General features: G+C 44.7%; 1 protein-coding gene across 6 annotated transcripts in view; it reads left to right on the top strand.

Moving 5' to 3' along the window:
- The window catches only part of BEND7 (BEN domain containing 7), a 73,263-nt gene extending 54,706 nt beyond the window's left edge, over nt 1-18,557 (top strand). For 3 of the 6 annotated variants that reach the window (XM_069458732.1, XM_069458728.1, XM_069458733.1), the window contains 3 exons: nt 4,745-4,864; nt 12,835-12,888; nt 16,516-18,557. In XM_069458732.1, coding sequence (XP_069314833.1) covers nt 4,745-4,864; nt 12,835-12,888; nt 16,516-16,577 — 236 coding nt within the window. In that variant the 3' untranslated portion in view covers nt 16,578-18,557. Of the gene's footprint in view, nt 1-4,744; nt 4,865-12,834; nt 12,889-14,593; nt 15,917-16,515 lie in introns of those variants that run through there. The other 3 variants (XM_069458729.1, XM_069458731.1, XM_069458730.1) reach the window with 3 other exon arrangements.
- Nucleotides 18,558-20,246: the final 1,689 nt, after the last annotated feature.

Genomic DNA, 20,246 nt, shown 5'->3' with positions numbered 1-20,246 from the left:
ATTAGCCCTCGCTTCCCCTTAATATATTAAAATAGGAAAGGAGGGAAATTTCTTTTTAGAACCTATTGCGCTCTAAAGATGAATGCAAATGATTGTACTGTGATTCTTAATGGCCCACTATTAACGTAGTAGGAAGCCCAGTGCGTTGATGCAATACCTCTTTTCACATCATTACTCCTAATGGAACTGTTACCAGGATAATAGCTCGACCTTTAGCTATGGATTCAGGTAGCAGAAATGGATTCTGCCGCCTCCACACCTCTATTCACATAGCCTATCGACTGTTTTCCGATCAATGCAATGACAGTCTTTTGGCCTTGTTCTCAGACCTCATCTGCCATTGTAATGGAGAGAACAGGATTCTGTTTTCAGTAGGTAAATTCTAGTTAAAAAGTCTCTTTTAAGTTGGGATGTAATCCATGAACTGGAATGTCAGTAACGTGCCCAGTGGAAATGTTTATATGTGTAGGTATCTTTAGAGAAGCCCATTGCGGGGCCCTGACATAGACCCAGGAAACAGCGATTCTCTGAGCTGCTTTCTATTGAAACCAGATAAGTTTTAACGAAAGGAGAGAAAAGTAACCAGAAACAGTTGCCTTTTTAGTGAGTGGCAGAATACTTGAGCTGACGGTTAGATTAGATAGGTCTGACCTGAAGCCCCTGGCGGCGTCGGGGAAGACGGCCCACGTGCCCTCTGGCTGTCCTAAACTTGCCACCCGTGGGAATCATTTAGGTGATAGCACAGTCCAAATCTACTTTGTTAATTTGGAGCCACTACTTTGTAACGTGTGATGATTTGGACACACATGTGTTTCACAATCCAAGGAAAGAGGAATTACTGTGGAATTTAATTGTATAAGGAATATTGCAAGGGAGGAGATGTTTACCTGCTAAGACGGTGTATTCAAGGCCGGGCGAGGTGGCTCACACCTGTAATCCTAGCACTCTGGGAGGCCGAGGCGGGTGGATTGTTTGAGCTCAGGAGCTCAAGAACAGCTTGAGCAAGAGCAAGACCCCGTCTCTACTAAAAATAGAAAGAAATTATATGGACAACTAAAAATACATGTAGAAAAAATTAGCTGGGCATGGTGGTGCATGCCTGTAGTCCCAGCTACTCGGGAGGCTGAGGCAGGAGGATCACTTGAGCCCAGGAGTTTGAGGTTGCTGTGAGCTAGGCTGACGCCACAGCACTCTAGCCCAGGCAACAGAGCGAGACTCTGTCTCAAAAAAAAAAAAAAAAACAAAAAAAAAAAACGGTGTATTCAGTCATTTTCATATAAACAAATAGGGTGCTACATATGAATTTTTTTTCCTGTTTATTAAAACAGCACTTCAAGAACCTTTTGCAAGTTCTTCTGCTTGGTAAACGTTATAATGGGCATTTGAATGTAATAAGGCCTTGTTTCTTTAAATACATCCTATTAATTAAGACTTCCTACGAATGCAGATAGACCATTTTCCCCAATTAGTCTAAGTTTGTGAGCTACTATCTTTGTTTCCAATAGAAACAAAACTGGAAAATAGGTTTATTTATTGAATGTTTATTGAGTTCTTATTCAGAACAAGGCACTCTAATAGGTGCTTTGAAGGAGACAAAAGAAATGAACACCCTGAAGGTATTTATAACCTGGTGTCAGATTTAAAAGCACGCCCACCCCCAGGGACGTGGCTCTCCTCTTCCACATCTCTCCCAGGCAGGGGCTCCTTCTGCCCTGGGCCCATCTCTGCCTCCCTGTTGTAATTCTGCTCCCTGACCGTCACCCCCACCCAGCCCGGGCTGCGATGGGCCATTTCTACCAAGGCTCTTATCACGGCAGTATGTCTCCGTCTGCTCCCAGGTCCTGCTCTCATCCTGATAACGTCACTGTCCACACCAAAGAGTCATTTGACCCCCTGGCCACATGGTTTCGGGGCCTCATCCACGGTGGCATCCGCCTCTCTGCAATCAGCCAGCACTGTCCGCTGCACCGGGCGTTCTCACTCGCGTGCCCTGCTACTGCCGCCACTACTGTGCTGCACGCTCCAGGGTCTTGGGACGGTTCTTCCAGCTCCTCGGCCCTCGCCAGCAGACCCCACTGCTGTCTCCATTCCCCCATCTCTGTAGTATCTCCAAGTCCCCGAGCCTTCTGGCTTCGCTTCCTTCCCAGATTTTGGGGGTGACCAAGAGGGGAGGTAGTGGAAAGCTGAGTTAATTCATTATAGGCGACACCTCGTCAACATCTTCAAGTGCTTTATATCCCTGTTCTTCTACCAGAATTGTCCAGCAAAATCCTGAGCCTAGACCAGCCCTACCACCCTGTGTCCTAAACAGGAGCCGTGGGTAGGAGGGCGTTTCCCTCCTGTCCAGGCAGCCACCAGCCCCCCAGCAGGTTCCTTTCTCCTCCCTCCCACGTCCTGTGTCCTCCTGCCACACTGCTGCTCTGTCAGCAGGCTTGTGGCTTAGGCCCTTGTCCTTCCGCTGTCCGCCCTCTGGGCCAGGTGTCCTGGGGGTGTTGTCTGTGGCCACCCTCCCCAGCCCTCGCTGACCCTCAGTGGGCATGTCCTCAGACCGCTTGGTGGCCTTTATGAGGCCACTCTTCCTGCTTCTCCCGACTGTCTGGCTGGACCGTCCCCTCCACCCCCCAGCTCCTGCATGGCCGCCTCTGCCTTTTCCTTTTTCTCAGCACGGGTGTTCTTCTCCATTCCTGGCTGGGCCCAGGGCACTTCTCACTCTGTGTTCTCTGTGCTTAATGTTTCTTCTCTGGTTTTAGTGACGACATATTTGTTTGTGCCTTTCAGCCCCGTATCTTCAGCCTGGCCCTTTCTCTGAACTGTAGCCTTCTCTGTCTAAATGCGTTCGGCCCTCCGTTGCTGCGGATTAAACCAACCGCAGATGGAAAATATTAAAAAAATAAAAAAAAAGAAAGAAAGAAAGAAAACAATGAGAAATAACAATATAATTAAAAATACAAATAAAAATACGATAGTAACTATTTACGTAGCATTTACATTATGTTAGGTATCACAAATAATCTAGCGATGATTTAAGGTGTACGGAGCGTGTGCGTAGGTTATATGCAAATACTACCCCATCTTACAGCAGGGACTTGAGCACTCCAGGATTTTGGTATCAGCTGGGGGTCCTGGAACCAGTCCGCCTTGGACACTGAGGGATGACCGTATCTGCTAGTCACCTCCATGCGGGTACTCACGGACACCCCAAGCTCAGCGTGCTCCAAACCACGCCTGCTGTGTCCTGCCTTTCAGCTCCCACACATTCCCTTTCTTGTCTACTGACCATATCACATGATTAACCAAAAAAATGCCAGTTATTTGAGAGGCTCTAGATACTTCATTAACTCAGACTGTTGTAATAGCTTCCCAAAGGAGAGCTCCCCACTTCTCCTCTGGCCCCCTCAAATCTGTCCGCCTGTGTTAATGGCATTTATCTTTCCCTGCACAATTAGATTGATCACACTTGTTTGATAGTAGAGATCACATATATGGCTTTTTTCCTTCTTTCAAATTATTTTCTTGGGATAAATTTCTAGGGGTAAGATTACCAGTCCCGAGGTGTGACAGTTTCGGGTCTCTTTTCACGCAGTGCTCCTATTTCCCGAGAGTTTTGCCTCGTTATGCCAACAATAATGTCTGTGTGTACTACCTCCCCACAATTTTAGCAATGTTGTGTATTAGCTTTGTAACGTTTTTCTGACTTCATAGGAATACAGTATATTTTGTAGTTCTTTGGTTTACATATTAGTTTAACATTTTTCCTAATGTTTTTAGTTAAATATGCTTTGCCCATTTATCTATGGGGACTTTCAAATGAGCTTTTTACCCAGTGGTAGATATTGGACTTTTTGGGATCATATTTAATGCAACTATCTTTTCTCATTCTAATGTTTATTTTTCATTCAACAGAAATTTTTAGTTGAATCTGTCAATATTTTCCTTTGCCGTTTCTTTGTAAGAGAAACCTTTTAAAACATTAAAATCGCCAATATTTTAAATACCAGAGAGGCAGTGTGATGTGACTGCATGCTAGATCTTGACCTTACGGAGAGCAAGTTGGAAAGGCGATTTGAAAAGTGCTCAGGAACGAGTGTGAGGCAGAAATGTCAACACCGTGCGGTCACACGCTGTGCGCACTTGCCTGAGATAATTGTTCTGCCTTCCTTTTGTTCTTTCATGAACTCCTCTGTAGTTTCTTTTGTGCTTCACTCTTTCCCGGGAGCAGCATGCAAGGGGTTGACTTGAAATAGATTTGGAACTTCCATTACCACACCGAATGCATTAGTATTTATTTTGAGCACTAATTGGGTGCTCAAAATAAGCAATAGGTAGGAACCACCATGAGGACATCACCTCTTGTGTGATTTTGCATTTGATTTTGAATTGCCAACAAAAAAGTGAAATCTTTTAATACATTTGTTGACCCTCGTCATGGGGCCAGTGGACCCTTAGGAAGCATTTTCTGCTCTGCCTGTAAGACATACACAAGGAAGTAGAAAGAGCAGTTTCCATATGAACTGTTAATACTTACTTAGCATTTGTAGCCAGTTTCATTGTGAAGCACAACACTTTGGATGTAGCCAGCGCTGCATCTTTGCCAAAGGAGTATAATAAGGATATTGAAGATATGCCGTGCAGAACTCACATCCTTTAGAAATACACTTTTTTTTCTTTTTGGGATATATTCCCATTTCAGATCTGCATATTTTATTTGTTAAAGTATTTAACAATGTTTCACATTTTCTTTCAGTCTTCACAGAAAAGTACTGTACAGCTAACCACGTGGATAAACTTCCTGGCCCCAGAGACTGGGTGCAGATTCTACAGGATCAAATTAAACTGGCCAGAAGAAGGTTAAAAAGAGGCTCAGGTATGAATAAGGTGCAAAAAAATAACTGCAGAAAGCACTTTATTGAATTCTTAGGCTTTATAAAGTACAATACTTTGCTCTAGGGGATTTTGGTGTCTTTTGTCTTTTGAAGGAGAAGCTTTGTATTCTAACTATGCTGTGGTTTGCTATCTTAAAGTCTTATTCCAATGGATTGTGAAACTCACCTTAAGATTAAATAGTAAAAATTATATCAGGCCATTTGCTTTGAGTAGCACAAGTGAAAAAGATTGCCCATCTCATTTGTGGTCTGATGTGTCTTGTGTGTAAGAACTGGGTCTCTCTTTTGTGGTTTGTTTCAATTTGCCTATTGATTTTTGTTTGTGTCTGCGTGACTTTATAAAAGTACAAGTTGATTAAGGTGAAAAAAAAAACAGGCATCTTATCAGAAACACCACATCACATAGCGATTTTAAGTCCTGTGTGTGTGTGTGTGTGTGTGTGTTTAAAATTCTGGGCTTGGCAATTCGGGGATTATCCTTCCAGGAAAAATGAACACCAGTTGAATTGTGACTATCTAGATTTGGTCATTGGAGGTCTCAGCTTTCCAAAAGTGACAATGGGCCAATTACCAGTGAAGAATCCCTTTGAGGTCAGTTTTCTCCCATCATATGAGAATAATTATCTCTAGGAAGCCACATCTCTAGATTTTTTTGAATTTAAATTTACATTTAAAATTAAAATTTTAAATGTAAATCAATATAGCCATTATGGGAAACAATATGGAAGTTCCTCAAAAATGGAAAGTAGAATTACCATGTCATGCAGCAACCCACCCCGCAGTAGGTACATATGCAAAGGAAATGAAATCAGTATGTCAAAGAAATATCTGCACTCACGTGTCCACTGAAACGCTGTTCACAACAGCCAAGATCCAGAATCAGCCAAAGTGCCACCAACAGACGAATGGAGAAAGAAAATGTGGTGTGTATACATAATGGAATATTATTCAGCCTTTAAAAAGAAGGAAATCCTGTCACTTGTGACAACATGGATGAACCTAGAGGAGGATGTTACGTTAAATAGAATAAATTGGGCACAGAAAGACAAATTCTACCTGATCTCACTTACAGGTGGAACCTAAAAAAGTGGAACCCACAGAAGTGGAGAGTAGAATAGTAGTTCCCAGGGGCTTGGGGAGACACTGGTCAAAGGACACAAAATTTCAGTTAGGAGGAGTAAGTTCAGGAGGTAGATCTGTTGTACAATGTGGCGATTACAGTCAGTAACGATGTTGACTTGAAAATAGGTAAGAGAGTAGTAGATTTTAAGTGTTTTTATGGCAAAAGAAATAAGTATATGAAGTAGTGCATATGTTAATTATCTCAATTTAGCCATTTCACAGCTAGCTATACATGTTTCAAAACATGTTGTACACCATCAGTATATACAGTTCTTATTTGTCCATTAAATAAATAAATAAAATGAAAAGAAAGTCCAGATCAGACATCAGGGTGCCTGGCCTTCTGGGCATCTGTGGGTGGAGAGTAAGGCTGTTAGGGAGATGGGCTGCAGAGGCTGAAATGTACACATCCCGGATGTTATGGAGGTACGTGAGAACAGTGCTACAAAATGCATGAGACCACGTCTCCGTCTCAGTCCAGTTTGTGCTCTTATAATGGAATACCACAGCTCGGGTAATTTTTAATGAACAGAAATGTATTGGTTCACAGTTCTGGAGGCTGGGAAGTCCAAGATCGAGGCGTCGCGTCTGACAAGTATCTTCTTACTGTTGCATCCCATGGTGGAAGGGCAAAGAGAGGGCAAGAGACGGGGGAGAAAAAGGGACTGAACTTGCCCCTTTATAACAAACCCGCCCCCACAATAAGTGTATTAATTAATCTATTCGTGAGGGCAGAGCCCTCATGGCCTGAGCACCTCTCAAGAGGCCCCACCTCCCAACACTGTTGCAGCGGGGGTTAAGTTTCCAACATACGGTTTTGGGGGGAATACATTCAAGCGTTAGCATTCGACCCCAGCCCCCAAAATTCATGTTCTTGTCACATGCAAAACACATGCATTCCATCCCAGTAGCCCCAAAGTTAAGACTTATTCTAGCACCAACTCAAAAGTCGAGAGTTCCGGCTGAATCAGGTGTTGGTAGGACTCAAGGCATGATCCATCCTGAGGCAGATTCCCTGTAGGCATGAGCCTGTGAATCAAACAAGTTATCTACTTCCAAAACACCGTGGAGGCCCAGGCATAGGGTAGATATTCCCGTTCCCAAAGGGAGCAACGGGAAATGAGAAAGAAGTAACAGGTCCCAAGTAAGTCCATGACCGGCAAGGTGAGCAACATTAAATCTCAAAGCTGGGGAAGACTCCATGTCTTGCCCTCTGGGCACATGGGGTGGGGTTGGGCCCCCGAGGCCTTAGGCAGCCCCTGCTCCCGGGGCTTTGCTGGGCCAGCCCACCCTGCAGCTCTCAGGGGGCTGGCGTTGTGCTCTGGTTGCTCTGCAGTTCTGAGGTCTTAGGGGGTGGCTCCAGTAAGGGGGCTCTCTGGAACAGCGGGGACCCCACACTTCTGCTGGGCATTGCCCTGGTGGGGCTGTCTGCAGTGGCTCTGCCCCTGCGACAAGTCTCTGCCTAGACCCCTAGGCTATCCGCGACATCCTTTGAAATCTAGGGACCCCTAGGCTATCCGAGACATCCTTTGAAATCTAGGTGGAGGCAGCCATGCCTCCACAGCTCTTGCATCCTGTGCCTAGAGAATTAGTACCTCACGGACACCACCAATGTTCATGACTTGTACCTTCCAGAGTGGCGGGTGAAGCCACACCTGGGCCCACAGAGCCATGGCTCGGGCAGCTGAGGAGGGAGCAAAGACTCCAGGCGGCCTGGGCAGCAAGCCTCAACATTCCAGGGGTGCCCTCGGCCTCTCTTTTGACATTTTTCTTCCCCCAAGCCTTGGCGTGCTGGGCCTGTGATGACAGCGGCTGTGTCATTCTCCTGCTGGCCCAAGAATGGCCTGTGGCTTCCTTCTGTCCACTCTAATCCCCTCTCAAATGGTCCTTTGGGCCAAACCCTTAGTTTCTTCTCCTGAAAATGTTCTTTCATTCTCTACCATGGGGCCAGGCTGAGAATTTTTAACATCTCTAAGTTGTTTTCCGTTTTTTTTTGTTTTGTTTTGTTTTTTTAAAGAGACAAAGTATGATCTTTGTCAGAACTGTATTTACCATTCATGTTCCTGTCGGCAGTATTTACGGCCACAACCACTTACGTGACCTCTAGGAAGTTTCCGACTTTTCCCTGCAGTTCATTTCTTCCCTGAGCCCTTGTCAGGGTCGCCCTAGTGCTCCGTTCATGGCAGCCCAGGCTTTTTCTAGTCTCTTCCTCCAAATTCTGCCAACCTCCGCCCCTTACCCAGTTCCCAAGCTGCTCTCACATTTTTAGGTATTTGTTATGGCAACAGCTCCACGTCTTGGTCCCAGTTTTCCAACTTGGTTCCATCCAACTTGGCATTTTGTGCTTCTATAACAGAATGTCACAGATTGGGGAATTTACAATGAACAGACATTTCTTAGCTCACCATTCTTAGGGATGGGAAGTCCAAGACCGGGGGGGCCACATCACCCTGTGGCAGAAGGGCAAGGAAGAGGGAGATAGGGGGATCGAACTCACTTTTGGTAACGAACCCACCCCCACTGTAACAGCATTGATCCGTTCATGAGGCGGAGCCCGGCTTCGCTGAACCACCTTAGACCCACCTCCCAGCATTGTTGGCTTAGGGGTTGTTTCCAACACCTGCTATTTGAGGGACACGTTCAAACCATAGCAATTTGTAACAGGTCGTTTCTATGGGAAACCTTCCCCAGGCTGGCCCTGCCCTCCCCACCAGCCTCCGGCCCCTGCCACAGGCCTTGGGCTTCTCCAGCCACACCAGACCCCTCCTGCTCCTGGCACGTGCTGGGCTATCCCTCGCTCAGGCTTTCCCTCTGCCTGGGAGACACCTCCCTCCACAGACATCCCAAAGTTACCTCTTCTGGAGCCTTCACAAGTGGCCCCAGCTCTTGAACCTGTTGCTGCCTGAGCAGTTTCATGGCTGTTTCCTGCACTGGACCGCGAGGTCCTCAAGAGCAGAGTCTGCATCTGAGCCTCTTGAAAGCTTGAGGGAAGAGAACGGTACAAACCCAGAGTACTGGTGCTGCTAACTTAGGAGCTGCAGAGACAGCCCAGAAAAAGGAAAAACAGGCTTTGTGTCCCAGAACATGTGCCTTTTGATGGGGAAAGTGATTAAAAGTCCCTAAAAGACTTGAACATGTTAAGTTTTAAGAGAAACATTGAAGGTGGTAGGAGTCATAAAAAGTAGGGAGACGCTGGAAAAAGCTGTTCTCAGGGACCCCCAAAGCAGCGGACCATGTGACTAAGATGGGAAGTGCGGTTTCAATGTTCTTCTGGTGCCTTCCCCACGCTGCATGTTTTACACATAAACACGCCTTTTTTTCTTTCTGTTGTTCGATGCTGAGACCAGTTATTTTAAGTTCGGATCTCTCTTCCCTTCTGCCTTCCTACTGCAAACACACATGCACGCAGCCGGGATGGACCTGCACGTTCTTCCTGCTCTTCCCACGAGCATCCCGGCCAGCGAGCACATTCCCTGACCTCCTCTCATTTCTATTAACAATCCACACCACAAGTGCTCATTCTCCCCTACATTTGCCTATTTCTGCAGAACGGAACCGCAACCGTACCCTGCCCCACCCCCACCCCCAGGCGTCAGAATATGACGTAGGACGTCGTAATTCTTGACCACTGGCTTAGATCATCTGCCTAGATACCTGGGATTGGGACCTTGGTCCTTCTCTTCCGCACTTCCAGCAAGTTCTATTTGCAACTGGGAAGTAGAAGGCGCCTGCCTGTAAGGCAAAACCAACCCTGACATGCAGACCCAAATGATAGCACATCAGCAATGACCTGCCAAATAGAGTCTGTCCCCCAATTTTGTCAAATACCGTTGCACATCATTCTCCCCGAGCGGCGCACAAGCCGCCCCCCAGCAAATTGAAACCAGAGCCACTTGCATTTCCTTCGTGACGCTGATAGGAACTGAGAGGTCTGGATCAATAACGTGACTTGTTCTCGTGCTTTCTGTCTTGATTGTTTTCAGTCTAAATGATAATACAAACAGCGCCTCATGGGTACCGCACAACTGCAGCCTGATTTATCATATTTGGCTCCGCTGATGGAATTAGGTACAGACTCTACAATCACCCAGCAGCTTAAGGGAGCCGGCACTGCCTCTAGAAAAAACAAGTGCCCCACGCAGATTGGAGAGATCGTTATGCGAATCCAAACAGCGATTCACTGGGGGCTCTCTCATCCCATGGAACGATTTTTTTTTTTTTTCTATAACTGGAATGATTCCCTTCCTGGTGTGGATTTTTATCATTTTCATTAGATGATTTCCTCAGAGCCGAAATCACAATTGATTATTTGTGTTGGATCTCAGAGAAAGATGTCGCCGCTATTAAATTTTTATTGGATTTGCTCCATCTTTTCCAAATTTCACAACTTGATTGTCACCAGGGAAGAAATATCGTGAGCTTGTTGTTACAGGAAGATGTTATAATTAAATTCGAATAGCACAGGGATGTTCTTCATCTATGTCTCTGGGCCTCTTGTCTATACATTAGCACATCCTAATTTATATATATGCATATTTGGTTGTGTGTGTTCTGTTCTCATCAAAGCACATAATTGCACAGTCCTGTTTTGTAAAAGTGAGGATAGCTGAATTATATAAGGAAGATCAGTTTATACCCCAAAACTGATTTTCGTTACAACGAAACGAAAAGCAATTATACATGATTCATTTCAAAATATAAAATGAACTGAAACTTGAAGATTTAAAAAAATTGCCTCATAATAATATATGTGATATGTTTGGACTATTAATAGCAAAGAGATTAAGAGCCCAGACATTAATTCAATGCATGTCCTTGGCATTGTCATGTACTAGCTATGTTACCACAGTAAGTTTCATAATCTCTTTATATCTCGACTTCCTCATTTCTGAAAATGGGCATAACAACAGAACCACCTTGTAGATTTTTCTAAGGGTTAAATGACACATTGCTTGTAAAGTACACCATAAATGGTAAGCATTTAACACATTAAGTGTCACGTGAGTTGTATTTAACTCATGCTAGTTTTGAGCCTGGGATCTCGTGAAGCATACGTAACTCACATGTCTCTTTACCTTGGGAGCTGCACAAACTATTTTTCAAGTTGCATATAACTCAAGCACAGAAAACAATAAAAAATAACAAATTTTTCATTAAATTGAAAAGGATTTTTTTTTTTTTTTTTTGGAGACAGAGTGGCCCTGTTGCCCAGGCTAGAGTGCGGTGGCATCATTGTAGCTCACAGCAACCTCAAACTCCTGGGCTCAAGCGATCCTCCTGCTTCAGCCTCCCAAGTAGCTGGGACTACAGGCATGTGCCACCATGCCTGGCTAATTTTTTTCTATTTTTAGTAGACACGGGGTCTCGTTCTTGCTCAGGCTGGTCTCGGGCTCCTGACCTCAAGTGATCCTCGCGCCTCGGCCTCCCAGAGTGCCAGGATTACAGGTGTGAGCCACCGTGCCCGGCCAGTATGTCCTGTATTTTTTTCTATAAACCTATTAAAAAAAAACTTTAATCATTCCATTTATCCTGTTCTTTGACTTGAATAGTTTCATGTTATTGAATACTCATCTGTAACATTAGTTTTAGTGGTTTCCGATCTTCTCCAGCCTAAATTGGTCTGGAATATTCTGTCTCTTCTCAGCGATTTCTCTTTGTGGTGAATCTGGCAGGTCAGCAGATGGTTCTTTCACTCACGCGGGTGTGTATCCTGTGTGAGGACAGGATGTCAGGGGATGGAAGAGGGATGGAAGTCTTTGAGTGTTTCTAGGCATATCTAAGCCTTAATTATATTTAAAGCCACAGCAATAAAAACAAGAACATGGTATTAATTTTGCTTTCCACCAGTTCAGCATGCCATGGCAGCCCTCACTGGACTGGCCACACAGGGTGGCCCCGTGCACACATACACAGTCAGCAGGAGATGTCAGTGGGGCCCACTGACCCTGGGACATAGAGGGCCCCACCAAACTCATCCCAGTGGCCACAGTACAATATTTTCCCCATCCCCAGCATGTTAGGGGAGACTGTCAAGCCCATCAGTTCTCAGGAGACTGATGGGAACCTTCTTTTTTGCCTTTACCAGAAGGTTTCTTTGTGACTAAAAGATCTACCTTTGGAGAACCTCTAAGGAAACTGAAACATATCAGAGATAAGCAAAGGTTTGCATTTTAAAACATAGAATTGAAGCAATACATATTCCTTCATGATTTTCTTCATGACTGAATTGATGCCAAAGGTAGATTGGCAGCTCTGTGATCCGAAGCTTCAGTCATCTTCAAAACGAGGTTCATTCTCCCATCCAAGTACTAACCAGGCCCACCCCTGCTTGGTTTCCAAGATCAGACGAGATTGGTGCGTTCAGGGTGGTATGGCTCTAGACGCCATTCTCAAGATTTCATAGGCCACCCCCGGGAACGGTTCTGGGGCTGACAAGTGCAGTTCGACAGTAGAAATTCACTGACAATGCCTGCCTTCCATGGCCATATGTAAACAACTCATCCCAGATGCTGGTTGCATATTTAAGCCTGTGTAAACACGTGAAAATGAACTGTAATCATCAATGATCAATAAAATACTTTCATAAGATTTAAAAAAATTTTAATACAAATTGATTTTATATCATTATCATCGTCAAAAAATATATTATTTAAATAACCATACTAAAATCTGTCATCCGAACCAACATTTACAGCTAAAAGGGGGGAAAAAAGGGTGAAAACTTTCTTTTATTGTGTATACTGGAGTTTTTTTAATTGTGTTACTGTTTTCAGCAAAATGAATGTGCTCCCTGAAACTAATGAGATTTGTGTTTTGTGTTTGTAACCAGCAGAGGTAGCTGACGGTGATGAAAGACTGGACGGAGTTTCTCTACCACCAACAGGTAAATAAAACGCATTTACATTTTCAACCCCCGCTGGAAAATACAGCACGCAAAAATATGTGCATTGAAAATGCTTTGAACATTAGAGAGGCAGATGATTGAGCAAACTGCTTCTGCAGCAGACCCGGAACCCTAGTGTTTGGAGCTTCTCGAGGCCCTGTATTCGGAGATATTTTTCACATTGAATGTAAAACGTGTGAAAAGCTACATTTTTCTCACCCTCTGTTTCATAGTCATAAAAGATCTCAGAAGAGCAAATCCTGGGAACTAACTATCACATCTTGCCTCTCGAAATCTTTGGACATTAAAAAAAACATCTTAACATGAAATGAGATGTCACGTTAGAACCAGGATCACCAATTTTGTGTGATCAAATTCATGCCCACTCTGTCCTCTCCCACCTCCTCCAAAAGGCCTTGGAGCCTGACGCAGTTGGTCATGGGACTCCCAGTGAATACTGTGTTTTAACTGAGTTATTGAATGAGCCCATGCACCCAGCATGAGTGACATGTTCCTAATACTATGACCAGATCAGCCAGACACAGCCTTTCACCAAAGCGTTGGCTGCACACTGTTGTGTTAAGCTGTAGGCATAATTCTGACTTCGCATTATCTGACTTCTAAGTAACACTTCTGAGCCTGGCCTCCTGCCTGTGTCTTGGTTCCTATCTGAGAGCCGCAGGGACAGGTGTCTGATCAATGAGCCATGTGTTAAGCAATTTATTCCCTCACTTGGTCTCAGGACTCTTTGTTGACTGCCCTCAAAAGAATACCGGAAGATTCTCTGTCCACAAAAACCCAGACACCTCAAGAAACCCCCTTGAACTGAAAAAGCTCAACTCATGTTTTTTCCTCTAGATTTGAGGGGTATGTTTTTAATTAAATTCAGCAGATATTAGTGGAGTATGCAGTCTGTGTGGGAACTCTGCTGGGTCATGTCTTTGTTGATAGCACGTATCCCAAGATGGCAGCAAAAGCCAAGTTTATAGGTGCAGGGTGGGCATGTGTTAGTGAACTTCAGAGCAATAAGAAATCTCAGCCACGTAAGTGACACATTGCTTTCTCTGTCATCGGGTAGCTAAGCAACAGATCAATGGACAAATAAATGAAACGAGCCACATAGTGCAAAAAGGACCTGCTTATATCAGGTTCTTACCGTGTATAGTCATTACATGAAAGGGATTTCTCTTCTTGTTTGGCTGTGTTTCCACATTTGTGAATTAAGAGAATTGAAATGCGTGATCTCTGTTGTTCCTTCCCAATCTGTCATTCTCCGAATATCGGGGCAACTCATCTCTGCCTTATTCTTGTCACCTCTGGGCTTTTCCCAGTAGATGCATGAAACACTGATCACAGCAATGAAACCGTGGGGGGGTCAGAGGGCCTTTCTGGCTGTGCCTCCCGGGGTGGTCCCCCCAGGTGCCTGCAGGCATCTGCACTGCCTGTCCTCCCTGTGTCGTGCTGTGTGACACAGTGGGCTTTGTTTTATTATTCGAAACCCACCCCCCCTTGAAGTAATCCCTTTGCGTGTTCCTATCTGAACACGGAGGTGGAGATGTTTCAGATGAGGAAATTAAGCATGGGGGATGCTAGAAGAGCCCCGTGGAACTAAAAAAAAAAATGTCAAGGAATCTGAGAATGAGAAGGAACTTGAGAGATTGTCTAGTCCCATCCCTTCTTTTTATCCAGTCCTTTTATTTTACAGGAAAAAAGCCTGAGGCCCAGAAACATTAAATGACTTTCCCAAGGTCTCACAGCTGGTTGATGGCCTGGCCGGAGCCCAGCTCCCTCGACTCCCAGCCATGACAGCGTATAGCCCTCTTATACCTAAGCCAAAGCCAGCTTTCCTCTGCATGTTTCTCAAAGATTCTGAGATGACGGATGTACTCATCCCTTTGAGATTCCGTTTCAGTGTCTCAGTCTTCACAATTAGAATGTTCGTCGTGTAGTCTACTGAAGTTCACCGCAGTTTAAGCTCATTCATTCGAGTCCTTTCTCAAATTTTGCCCAAGGCTGTGAGGTCACCATGAAGAAAGTAGTAGAACACAACTGCAGGTCTTTTCACTAGACTGCTGATAGATAATGGATACAAATTGCTAAACAGCATGATAAATAAAAACGTTTATCATTTAGAAAAAGGGGGAAAGAAGTCGCAGGTTGGTGCTCAAATTTGGCGATAATAAAATTAAATAATCTTGATAGTCTAGCATGTCTCTTAATTGCCTCTCTAAAGTAAAACCCCCAGTCTGGTTGGCTTCTTTGAAAGCGCTGCTATTACTAATAACCGCTCCTCACATGTGCGCTAGTTAAGACCGTTGAGTGGTGAATTCCACTCTTCTTGCACATGTAGCTTCATCCTTGAACTTGCATCTCATGGATTCAAACCACCAGAGCAACCCACAAGCTCCGATGTAGATCTTCATTATTTCATTTATCTGAGCTGGCAACAGTTAGTCCTTTTTAAAGATTCAACAATACCTTTATTACGTTTTTAAGGTCTTTTTTTTCTCCTTGCAAATTTGTGTTTGTTAGCAAGGCGCAGGGGAGGGGCTGTAAACCCTTAAGCATTTCTATGAATCAGAAGTGACCAGGGCAGGGTTACAGTCCAATGGTCAAATGACATTTGTTTCTATCCATTAGATTTAAGCAAGCTTCTATGTGTCATGTCAAGCTTTCACAAAAGTGAATGCAGATTCTCTAGTGGAGAAATGTATTTTCTTTATTTATTTTCCCCCAACCATGTTCACTAAGCCTTTTTGAGCAGCTACCAGGAACCAGCACTGTGTTGGGTTCTGGTGTCCACATGCCTGCCCTTGAACTGTGGAATTATCGAACTATCGCGAGAGGTAGAAGCAGCTACATAAATTCTGCATCCCAGATGTGCAGAGGGTGCCTGGGTAACCGAGAAAAGCCACCTGGGAACTGGGAACAATTTGCATTTGAAAAGTGCGGAGAAAGTAAAATCGCAACAGTGCTGTCTAAAATTTAAAACGGGGCTTCTGGATTCGAAATAGGGTGATGTTCATCTGGGCTTAGCAGTTATTGTCATAAATTGGCATTCTTTTACATACTTTTTTTTTTAAAAATTAATAAAGAAAAGTATAAGGAATAACATTTAAATTGATTTTACCTTCAGAGACAGCCATTATTGGATGTTTTTTCCCGGACTTTTCTCTATATTTATTTTATTTATACAATGCAGATGAAACATAAACTCTTGTTTCCTTTTTGTTTTTTACTTAACAAGCATTTCTGATTATATTACAAATCTCCATGTGCCTTTTTTTCATAGCTGCATGCTATTGTTTTGCAGATAAATCATACTTTATCTAGCCATTTTCTATTACGGGACAATATATGGACATACTCTAACAGTAACACACGTTCGTGGGTTTTCTTGTAAAAAATAATCATTTACAAATTTCTAATTCCAACTGTTGCTCATTTAGTACAACTAAAGGCTTGGCTGCAAACTTAGTGACTTCACTGTGAAACACAGGCACGTCCCCAGTAAGCTGTCACTTGTCCAGAACACCCCGCTCCAGCCGTGTCCCTGTCGTAGAAAAGTGTACAGTTCTTCCTTAGAGAAGCGGCTCTCCCCCCTTCATTGTCTTGTCTCTGTTGTAGGTAATATATTTGCCACCAAGAGAGAAAACACGGAGGACACAGAACCAGGTTTCATTGCCTAGACTTCCCTTTTAGTGACATTGTTCGGTAGCGTATGTAACTCTTCCGTTTGCGGTTCCTCAAAGACCCGTGTAGCATTTCAGGTGCTTGCACCGTGTGGGTGTTCTGTGAAGCTGACCTGTCATGTTTGAATAGTTGCATCTGCTTTCTCTGTAATGTGTGATAATCAAGCCTCCAATTTGGTATAAGGTTTTTAAAAATCATTTTTACAGTTGATTTGTTACCCTTTAAAAGCCCAGCCTGCGATCCAGTTAGTTCATTGCCCGTTCTGAAGAAGCGGTTCTCTCTTCCCTGTTTTTATCCAAAACCACAACGTGCAGACATAGAGCCTTGAAGCATATTCATTTTGGTGCAAATTGCTTAATGTGGTATAAAGGACCACGGCTCTCGCCAGTGCCGAGAGAGCAGCCGTGAAGGCCAAGGCGAATCAGCCTTGCATCAGCTTAGAAGATGAGAACGTTGTTCTGGGAGACAGGAGAGCTCTGACCTGTGAGATGAAATCATTTACGACATGAGTGCCCCCCAAAGTAGCCATTTGTGACTGCGTCAGTGTAAATGACATATGAATTTTTAAGAAAGAAAAAACTTTCACCTAAGTTGCAGGAACACAAGGACAAATTAACTAATTAAAAGGTAAAAAACTCAGCGTAATCAGTTATCTACATGATACCCGACTACCATTTTAACAGATGGTTTTAACTCAGTGGTCCAGGGTTTTGGCATTGTGTGGCGACTGGCCACAAATGTCCTTAATATTAGTTTATTTGGTTCCTAGTGCGCTCACCCTCTACTTGCATAAAACCAACATATGAAAATCTGGATTTATTTTAAAGAGATGTCTTGCCATGTGGTATTTGTTTTACAGAAATATTTACCTCCAGATTTTTTTCTCTAATAAGACAGTGAATTCAAAATACCATTTTTATTTGGAAATACTGTATTTGCACCTCATTTATTATATAAAACAAACTGCCTTGAATGTTTGATGCTTGACCCAAAGGCCAAAAATTGGCACACTAGAAATTTGGACCGTAGAGCCACCGGGCCCAGGGTTCAGGACTGCTGTGCTGGCAGTTTAACACCTTCCCCAGCTCCGATTTCGTCAAAGCACAGAATGTCAGAGATCAAAGTTACTGTGGCGGCCACTCAGTCCCACCCCTCAGGTCGGGTGGCTGAGGAAGAGGGAGGGTACGTGGTTGCCTGGGGCCACTTAAGCCACCAGTGGCCACCCCGGGTAGAATCCGAATTTCCTTACTACCCTGTTGTCCAAGGTACTTATGTCACACCGAGAAACTAAACCCAGAGAGAGAGGAGGGGAAGTGAGTATTCCACTAAAGACCAGCTAATCCACTGAAGATGAGGCCAGGCATCCCTGTAATGTGACAAAAAGCTGGTTCTGGGTGTGGCCTGTGGAAACAGTCTAACTACTAGACAAGTCACATCTCGTACATGTGTGTCTTTTATTTTTCTCCTTTTTGAAGCTCTAAGGAAGGTTCAGAGAAATTCTTTCCAACATATCTTTCAGTTAGCCTTTTCCATCTCAGGCCAGGAAGTAATCCTTCCCTGAAACCGGTCCCTTTGTTTCATCAGGTGGCCCAAGGAAGTGCTGTGAGCCAGGGCTTTTGTTTCTTTGTAGCACATGTTTTAAAATTTGTCTTCTGCCTCCCAGAAGGAAACATTTCTCAAGGGAGTAGAAAAGATTAGTGACCTTTCACTCTATTCAAATATGATGAATATGTTGCTAGTAAAGTTAAAAAACATTTACTTACAGCTGTGGGTCTGTCAAACACGCACCACGAACCTTCAAAAGCACTTCCTTCCGAGTCGGGGCCACAGCCTGGGGCTGTCAGTACTGGAGGAGGGTTGGGGACTGTCCCTCTCGCAGATACATGCGATGGATCCACACATGGGAAACACATATCAAAACCACAACAGTAAAACCCCTATTTTGTAAATTAAAATTGTTATTTGTGTTTACTTACTGTGACTACTGTTCAGACTTTATTCAGAAATCCTTTTTATAGGCTTTCTTAGCAAAATAAAGAAATAAATAAATAAATTCCGTATCTATGGATAACGTCTCAATCTTCTGTATATATATATGTTTTATTAATGTGTAAATATTTAGATTTTTTTAAAATTACTATGTTCTTTAAAAAAAGAAGCCAGCGCAAGGCTAGTTGTGAAAACGGTGTATAACATTGTGTTGTGATGTCAACCCCCAAGATGCTCTTTCTGTCCGTTCGGGAAGATTACAATAAATCACTTTAATTGAACACGCGCGTGTCTTGCCTGTATGCCCGTCTTCCTGTGTTTATAAGACAAAGTTAATGCTGTTCGTTAATTAAAAGGTATTTATTAATACTCTGGTGATCTTCCACAGAAGTCATATCTCCTTAGGAAGTTAATTTTTAAAAATAACGAAACCAAGGAGATTTGCTGCCAGACAAGAGCCTTCAAATGGAAAGTCGCAGGCGCTGTCTGGCGGTGAGATCAATGGCTACAGCGGGTCCCACAGAAACACTTGAGCATTAAGTACCGAGATGCTTGAAGCCTAATTTTAAATGAATTAGGTAGCTTTATAATCTTCACTTAAAAGGTTAAGCCCCGCTTCTATGGAAACAACACATCAGAGGGACTGATCAATCTTCTCTGATGCAAAGTGGCTGCCGAAACATAATCGCTTTCTTCCCCTCTTGGAACACAGGGGGGCGCTGCTCCCCGCCGGGCCTGCCCCGCTGGAATCTGGCTCCATCCGGTCTTCAGTTCAGGGTCTGTCTCTGGGACCCTCGTTTGGGCAGCAGCGAGGGGAGTGGGCGTGGGTGGGGCAGGACTGGGGAAGGGACACTGCAGGGGATCTGGAAGCCTGGCTCCAGCCCTCCCCGCTTGCCACCATGTCCCCCGGCTTCACTGGGTCCCTTGTGTCCATGAAATTGCTTGTAAGATGCCCACGTCATACGGTCTGGCTCATGGCCCCTGGCATACCCTTGCCCCCACACGTTGGCAGGGATCGTGTTTTGTAGGTAGCCTGGGAACAGCCCAAAGGCCTCCCTAATCCAATGGCGTGGGGACCCTGTTTCGCCACAGGAGGCTCTTCTGGAAGGGGATGCTGGCACACCTGCTTCAGGTGTGGACCCCTCCTATAGGCCTGGCCCTGCCCAGTGATTGGGGGACACAGCTGGCTCATTTCCTGGCGGCACCCAAGTTCAGCTCCATCATTTCTGGGACACCAAGGGCCAGACATGGTGATTTATGGTGACCAGGGCTGGGATGGGAGGGACAGAGGATGAGAGCCCAGCTCCCAGGCCTGTGCCATCCCAAGAGCTTGGGACCACGGGGCAGCCACCGAAGCATTTGAGGTAAAAGGCCTTGCTCAGGTTCCCGTTCTGTATCCAGCTGTCTGGCGGACATAGGGAGCGCCCACTGGGAGGGGCGGGGCGGAAGCCGGGAGTCCCACGAAGAAGCTGTTGGAAAAGGCCCCAAACCCACAAACCGGAGCCTGAGAAGGAACCAGCAGGACCTGGTGACTTACTAGCTGGGGCTGGAGGAGGGAGGAGGTGTCAAAAGCTGACACCCAGGCTTCAGGCGCAGAGGTGGGTGGGTGGGCGGTGGGCAGCCCTGCTCCATGAGGTCTTCCAGAAACCCAGTTCCATCCACCTTGCTGTACTGCC

Source organism: Eulemur rufifrons, chromosome 25, assembly GCF_041146395.1.
Source record: "Eulemur rufifrons isolate Redbay chromosome 25, OSU_ERuf_1, whole genome shotgun sequence".
Taxonomy (NCBI): Eukaryota; Metazoa; Chordata; class Mammalia; order Primates; family Lemuridae; genus Eulemur; species Eulemur rufifrons.
Note: the sequence above shows the minus strand (reverse complement) of the source record. Positions and strands in the feature narration are given on the sequence as shown.